The 7,697-nt window shown below is 55.4% G+C and overlaps 1 protein-coding gene across 1 annotated transcript in view; it reads right to left on the minus strand.

The window, feature by feature from the left end:
• Positions 1-7,635, minus strand: part of LOC101863862 (filaggrin) — a gene marked incomplete at both ends in the record, with an annotated part of 60,639 nt that extends 53,004 nt beyond the window's left edge. Inside the window, 2 exon segments of the mRNA XM_013090192.1 lie at positions 1,388-3,966; positions 5,463-7,635. Coding sequence (XP_012945646.1) covers positions 1,388-3,966; positions 5,463-7,635 — 4,752 coding nt within the window.
• Between the last annotated feature and the right edge of the window lie 62 nt (positions 7,636-7,697).

The following is a 7,697-nucleotide window of genomic DNA, read 5'->3' on the forward strand; positions in this document are numbered from 1 at the left end:
CTCATTTTCCCCCCTCTCAGTTGTCATTCAGACAGGACATTTCATATGTCTGCCCTTTATATGACCCCGTCCTGTTGAAACCTACACACGAGTAAAAGAGAAAATACTTTCAGGGACATAAACAAGTTCATCCTTCATAGCATAATCTGTCTGTCTGTCTGTCTGCATGTATCCATCTATCCATCTACCTTCCTACTCGTCTGTCTGTCTGCATGTACCCATCCATCCATCTACCTTCCTATTCGTCTGTCTATCTAAACAATTATTCCATAACAAACACACAACTCACCTCTACACAGCAACATATCAATTCACAAGATTGATTATCATATCACATAGGCATCCATTATTTTGTAACACAAAACATATATACCTCACTCATTAACTCATTAAGAAACTAACCCTAACTCGACAAGTGACGTACTCTCAAGGACGGCTTAGGAACACGATGATAGAAACTGCCCATACAGTAACACAGAGCCACACAAACTCAACAAAAAAGCCCATAGGAGTCAAAGACTTTCCTCCCCTTTCTGCAGGCAGTGGCCAATAACCTGACATGTATAGTGATATCACACACTTGACTTCAATGCATTCTTTAGCTCTTACTCTTAGTTTTCACTTAAGGTTTTACTGCACTTGCAGCAGAGTTGTTAAAAGAGAGAAACAAGCAAAGAAAAGAAGGAGAGAGAGAGAGAGAGAGAGAGAGAGAGAGAGAGAGAGAGAGAGAGAGAGGGAGAGAGAGAGGGAGAGAGAGAGAGAGAGGGGACGATAGAGGTGGTTGAGAGGAAAAAAGCAGCAAACCACACCATAGCGCCTATCAACAACCCATCAACACTCTCTAGAATCAGAAAGCTTTACCGATCCAAACACGTCAACACACACGCTTTCACATTCATTGACACAAGTACAAACAAACATATATACACACTGAGAACAATTTATCATCTAATTGTGTCAATTTCAACTGCCTGGTAAACCAGGTAGGAAGGAGCCATGTTGTCCGCCAGCTGTATAAAATCAGTAAGCCTAAACTTTATTGAATTGTTTGATTATATTGCACTTTTTTTATCCATGACATCGCTTGCATGTGTGCTTAAGAAGTATTTTGTCAAAACTCAAATTCTAAATGTTGAAAAAGGTAAGAAAATGTGTGAGAAAAGATACACAAAGAAGGCAGAGAGATAAGACACACAAAGAAGGCAGAGAGATAAGACACACAAAGAAGGTAGAGAGATAAGATACACAAAGAAGGTAGAGTAATATTGTTAAAAGAATGAAACTCTTTTCTCTCTCCAGAAAATAAAAATTCCCTTCTGGGCTTGGAACATTTGAACAACCCGCCAACGATGATAATATTATTATGTTGAGCCTCACCTGGTCCCTGCTCTCGGCCAGAGATCCTCGCGGCGTGGAGGGAGCAAACACACTGATATCCTCGTAGTGGTTCTCCGAGGCGAAAGAGCTCCGGTTGGACCTCCTCTCGTGGTCCGGGCTGTACCGGAGAGACCCCGAGGAGCGCAGACGGCTCCAGTCCGTCTCTCTGCGCATGCGCTCTTGATGCCTCCCCATCTCCATGTACTCCTGGGAGCTGGCGCGGGAGGAGGAAGAGTTGGAGCGTCGTATGCTGTCCACGCGCTGGGCGCTTTTGGCTAAGTTCTCGTGAGCCTTAGAGATAATGTCGGCCACCGACTCCGAGGGAGATCTCTGACCGCCGATACTCTCGTACAGAGACGAGTCTGCCGAGGCTGGGGACGTTGCTGACGTCATGGTGGTGGGGGAGGAGATTGCGCTGTCTTTGAAGGAGTTGGCGCCACTAGGGGATGGGGGAAGGACGGGGGATGTGGCAGTGGCGTTGGTCTTGCGCTGATAGAACGAGAGAAGGGCTTGCTGCTGGAGTCTTTTCAGCTCTCCCTCCGTGCTGGGCGGTCGTGTGAGGTCCTCGGACTGGGCGCGGGAGTGACCACCACTGGTCAGCGAGGCCTCAGAGTGGCCGGAAGATACCCCGGCCAGGGTTTTGTTGTCCATGCCAAACTCCCGGTTTTCGTAGGCGTGGAAACCGTGTGCGCGGGGGCCACCGCCTCCGTAGGCGTTGTTGTCGACGAGACGGTTGGAGTAGAGCGCAGACTCGGTGTCGTAGCTGGACAGCTTCAGGGGCTCCGAGCCGCCGTGTTTGGGCGGGGCAATCTGCTCCGAGGTGGTCCGCTTGAGGTTGCTCCCCTTGGGCAGCTCCACCGACCGGCGCAGCCAGTCCTCGTTCTGCCAGGCGTACTTCTGCTTCTCCTCGCGTCTCCCCGCGGCCCGGCTCAGCCCCTCCCTGGACCCCGCCGGGTCAAGGCCGCCGCTGGGCGATGACGTATCCTCGGCTGCATGGCCACTAGGGTCCGTCTCCTCTTTGATCTGACCAAGCGCCGCCGAGTCTGAGTACTTGATGCTCCGGCTGATGTAGCTGGATGACGTCACACCCGGCTCGCTGCTGTTGCTGTTACCCGACGACCCGGAAGCCGATGACGGGTACTGCTGGAATGTTCCGGAAGCTGAAGGCTGAGCCGCTCCCTTGTTGCCCTTCCCGCTCAGTTTGGATTGAGCGATAAGTCTCTCCGTCTCGTCGTAGATCCCGTACGCTTTACGCAGTGACGGCTTGCGCGTGAACTCGAAATCCTCAAACACTTCATCCTCTTTGTCCAGGTCGCTGTTCTCTGACGTGACCAGCGAGTCTCCACCGCCACGCCGGCTCTCCTCCGCCATCTTGTTCTGTAAGGAGGCTGCTACGCCGTGCAGCGTGCCCGTAGAGGAAGAAGTGGTGGAGGAGGTAGAGTGAGGCTGGGAGGCAGCCGGGGGGTTGGAGGGTGAGTCGAGGAGGCTGCCGAAAGAGGTGCTGTGTGAGGAACGGGGCTCGGAGGAGGAGCTGCGGGGGTGGGAGTGGTCGGAGCCCGACAGGTCGTGTGCGTGTGAGTGGGGCTTGCTGCCCACAGGCGGGATGGCGTGGGAGGGGGAGGAGGAAGAGGAGGAGGAGGAGGGAGGAGGAGGTTGGGCAGCGGCCAGTCGAGTAGACACGACAGGAGCGCTGTTCTCCCTCTGGTGGTGATGGTGGTGGTAGGGCCCGGTCAACATCTTAGCCGCGGCGGCACACTCGTTGTGGTAGCGAGTCTTGTTGCTCGAAAAGGCCGGGTCGAGACTGCGGCGTCCGCGAGGGGCGTTCATGTCCACCGCCTTGTAGCTGGAACTTCCCCCGGAGTCTGAGAGCACGGCGGACAGGTCGTGGCGGGAGTCGGCTACACTGGACACGGACCCGAAATCGTCCCGGCCGCCGAAGAGACCGCCGCTCTCGTTGTGGTGGATGACCACGCTGCTGTACGACTCGGCCTCGCGCATACCGGGCTGGAGGAAAACCGAACTCGAACCCGAACCCGAGCCCGGAAGACCCGGCGGCTGGTGGGACTCGAATCTCGGTGAGGGCTCCTGAGACGAGCTGGACGGCAAGCGCTTCTCCTGCTGGATGAGGCCGTAACGCGTGCCGTAAAACTCCTCGGACAGCTTGCGCAGGATGGAGGCGCTGTTGTCGGTGAAGGCGGGGAGGACGTTGTGGGAGCTACCACCACCACCACCACTTCCACCGCCGTTGTTGTTGTTCTTGTTGCTGCTGCTGCTGCTGTTGTTGCTGTCGCCGTTGGCATCGTCTGAGGGCTCGTCCGTGGCGTATTTGGCCTGGATGCTCTCGATTCCCGGGAAGGGAGAGGTCTGGAGGTGGCTCAGACCCGGCAGGCCCGACAGACCTGGGTACTGGAAGTGCTCCGGCTTCTTCACGCCGCCCATGTCACCCGGCGACGGTTTTCTGTCTGGGCCGAGGTCAAGGTCGCTGTTCTGAAAGTCTCGGGACATCCGCGCCTGGACCGATTTGTCCCCGAACTGTTTCTTGTGGTCGGCTGGTGATACGGGGGACGTCTGGGTGGCGAATTCTCCCACCTAAGGGGGAGGGGAGGGGGTTGGGAGGGGTGGATAGACGGAATGTTGGAGTGAATGAGTTGGGTGAGATACAAACAGACGGAGGGGAAGAAAAAACGGTTGTTTGGCAGAGGACAATAAATGAAACTTCATCACCATCAACAAAACAGAGACAATGAAAGTAAGCAGAAATCCAAGACCACTCAGGATACACACCATCAACAACAGTCTCAGACAGGTCCAAGAATTTAAGTACTTCGGAAGTATATTCACAGAGGATGGACGACTGAACAGGGAAATAAAAACATGAGTACAAAAGGCTAATAATGTTAGTTACCAGCTTACTCCACTACTGAAACATCCTAACATCCCCATGACAACAAAACTCAAAATGATCAACACCATATCCCTCCCAACACTCACCTACCAATGCCAAACATGGACCACGAACAAGACATTGGAGCAAAAAATTACAACATATGAGATGCGATGTCTTAGAAAAGCAGTAAACAAGACCAGGCGAGACAAAATTAGAAACTCAGTAATCAGAGAAATGGTGGGCACTAATGATGTCATGCATCACATCCAACACCAAAGAATCAAATGGTTCGGACATCTCATGCCAATACCAACACACCATCCAGCACAACGTGCCTACATAAAAAAAATTCGATGGCAACAAGGCTAGAGGGCGACCGAGAAAGACCTGGATAGATGGAGTCAGGGAAACACCAGCAACTCATGGCATCCCCCGACCCTAGCTCTCCGGCTGGTGGCAGAGAGACGTCTCTTTCTTCCCACGACACACAAAATGAGAGAAAGAGAGAGAGAGAGAGAGAGAGAGAGAGAGAGAGAGAGAGAGAGAGAGAGAGGGAGAGAACGCTTTTCTTATCAGATTCTGGAGAGCACTATTTGACTCTGTTAAGAACTAAATGAAGGGCACAGAGAGAAAGGATGAGCGCGCACTCGACTAAAGGGAGACTTGTGTCCATGGTGCGCACCAGCGAAGCAAACATTTTTTTTTTTACGTTTAAGGGTGAAGGCCAAGACAGCGTTCAGTCTAGAATATCATAATTCAAGTAAGAGTTTTACGACACTTCCAACACAATTAGGTCATAAAAGCAACGAAGACTAGAAGTGTTACAAGAGAGTAACAAACACAATAAAGAAGGAGGAGAGATAAAGACGATAGATGTTTGACAGGAAAGAAGGAGCAAACCACACCAGAGTACCTGCCGACCAACCACAGAGATGCGCGGAAGTGTAATAGCCGAACAAAGCTCAACAATCTATAAACAATCATTGTTATACCCCGAAAGTGCCCAATACATAAAACACTGAGTAATTCCCTCACCCAAAGCCAACGATCTGATCCCCCCTCCCCCCCTCTCAAAGCCAATCGACTCGCAGGAGACAGTGACAGATAACTGCTTTTAACCTAAACACCCACTGAAACCAGAGGAAGGCAAAAGGAAAAGGAAAAAGTAAATGACACTGGTCCCGCTAATTTACTGTACCTGTGTCTCCACATTCCTGTGCCGACCACTGACAGAGCTGTAGGGTTCCGACATCTTGACGGCGTAAGGCAGCATGTTGTCCGTCTGGGTGCTGGTGTTGTAGTAGGGCGTGGACTTGACCACGTACGCCTTGCCCCGGTCCCCGCGCTCGCTACCCCCTCTGTCACCGGGGCTGCTGGCGGCGGCGGGCATAGAGCCCGGCCGGTCCTTGGAGATCCCAGAAACCCCCTCGCTCTGCGGGCTGGGCCGGGCGGGGAGGGAGTTGCCTCGCTCCTGGTAGGAGCTGGGTCTGTCTCTCTGGACACCTCCACCAGGGACGGCCCCTGACCTCATGGATTGACCTCCGTGGCCGGGGGAGTGTCCAGAGGTCGAGGGGTCAGCGAGCCGCTTTCCGGCCCAGGCACCGTGTGACGTAGCGTCTCCCCCGCCGCCGGAGTACGGCCGGCCTTGTGACGACAAACCGGACAAGCCAGGCCTGCTTACATCACGGCGTCCAGGTGACCCGCTGTCCAGAGGGCTTGTGCCCGAGTCGACGAGAACTGGACTCGAACCCCGGACAGATGAGGGTAGGTTCAGGTTAGTCGGGCGCGGTCTGGAACCGGCACCGCCGACAACTTCCCCTACTCCTCCTATTGACCTCTGACCCTGCAGGCCCACATTTCCTAAGGCAACGTTCAGACTCTGCTGGTCTACGCCCGCGCTATCCCGCTCGGGCGGCGAGGGGGCGTTGTAATCCTTATCCTCGATATTGTGTCCGTCGGAATCCATCTTGGGCGGGGGGTAGCCCGGTTTGGAATTCAGGTAAAAATCCTCGAATCGGTTGTCCACATTCTCGTAGTTCCGTCTCTGCACGCGGCCGAAGCGGTCGTACACAAACTCGGATTTGAACCCCGGGTCGCTGCTGTTGCGCGCCTTACCGTCCTCGCCCCTCCGCTCGGCCGTGGGGCTGCTTTTCTCCGCCAGGGGGCGCAGGCCGGGCGTGTAGGCGAGCCGCTGCTTCTTGGGGAACTCCTTGCTGGTGTTGGTGTTGTCCGTCATGGACTGGGCCCGCGAGTTGATGGACTGGGTCGGGTCCGAGGCGCCGTTGGCCTTGGTGACGGGCCAGGACGGGTACTTCTCGTGGTTCTGGTTCACCTTGATGTACTTGACGCTGGCGGGGTCACGGGTCGGGACGCCTTGACCCCCGGCGGAGGACGACGAGAGGGCGGGGTCGTAGGGTTTGGGGTCGTAGGGTTTGGGGTCGGGCGACTGCGGCAGGCTGTCACGACCAGTGACTTCGTCGATGTCGTCGATCTCCGAGATCTTCTCACTCCTCAGCGGCGCCGTGCCAAGGTGGCTCACGTTCTCGTAGTCCGGCTGGTAGCGCAGTAGGTTGTGCGCTGGCATAGAGCGGCGGCCGCCTTTACGGTTGGGGTTCATATCCGAGGTGTACATGTCGGCGCTGTAAAGCTTGCCCTCCCCCGGCCCGGAAGTCCTGTGGGCGTTGCCCGCGCCGCTCAAGCCGTACCCGGAAGCGGACACAGAGCGAGGCATGCCGCCGGAGGAAGTGGAGGACGATGATGATGACGCAGGAGCCCCCGCCCCGCCCATCTCGCGCTGTTGCCATAGCGACGAGCTGGTGTACTCCTCGGGAATGTTGGGCGTGGACTTGGTGGAGGTCATGTGGGGTTTGTCCCGCGGGGAGCCGGTTGGGAGGTGAGCCCTCTGCCCCTCCACCACCCCCTCCCCGTCGTCCTCGGGCTGAGTCAGGTTCGGGGAGGATTTCATAGACAGCAGAGGCGGCTGTTGGGAGTACGGATATTGCTGCTGCTGCTGTTGTTGTGGTTGTGGTTGTTGCTGCTGTCTCGCCAGCCCCGACTGTCGAGCAGAAGAGGAGGAGGAGGAGGAGGAGAGGAGGTTATGACCCTCCGACCTCCGTCTGCTCATGTTGGCCGCAAGGTCAGGCTGATGATGGTGGTGGCTGGAGTGGTGACTGTGGCTATGGCCGGCCGACCGGACCTTGTCATGATGATGCTGCTGATGCTGATGCTGCTGTTGCTGACCGGAGCTGACGTTGCTGTCGAATGACCAGCGCGTCTCGTGTGACGGCCAGGGCGGGTCGGATGGTTGGGGCGGGTGGCGGAGTGGGGAGCTGGGCTTGCGGTCAGCGGAGACGGTGGACAGTTTGCCCACGCTGGGGAAGACAAAGGGAGAAAGTCCGTTAGCACAGTGGGGTTTTTTGTTTCTTTTTTAAGA

This window comes from Aplysia californica, unplaced genomic scaffold (genome assembly GCF_000002075.1).
Source record: "Aplysia californica isolate F4 #8 unplaced genomic scaffold, AplCal3.0 scaffold01171, whole genome shotgun sequence".
Lineage (NCBI taxonomy): Eukaryota > Metazoa > Mollusca > Gastropoda > Aplysiida > Aplysiidae > Aplysia > Aplysia californica.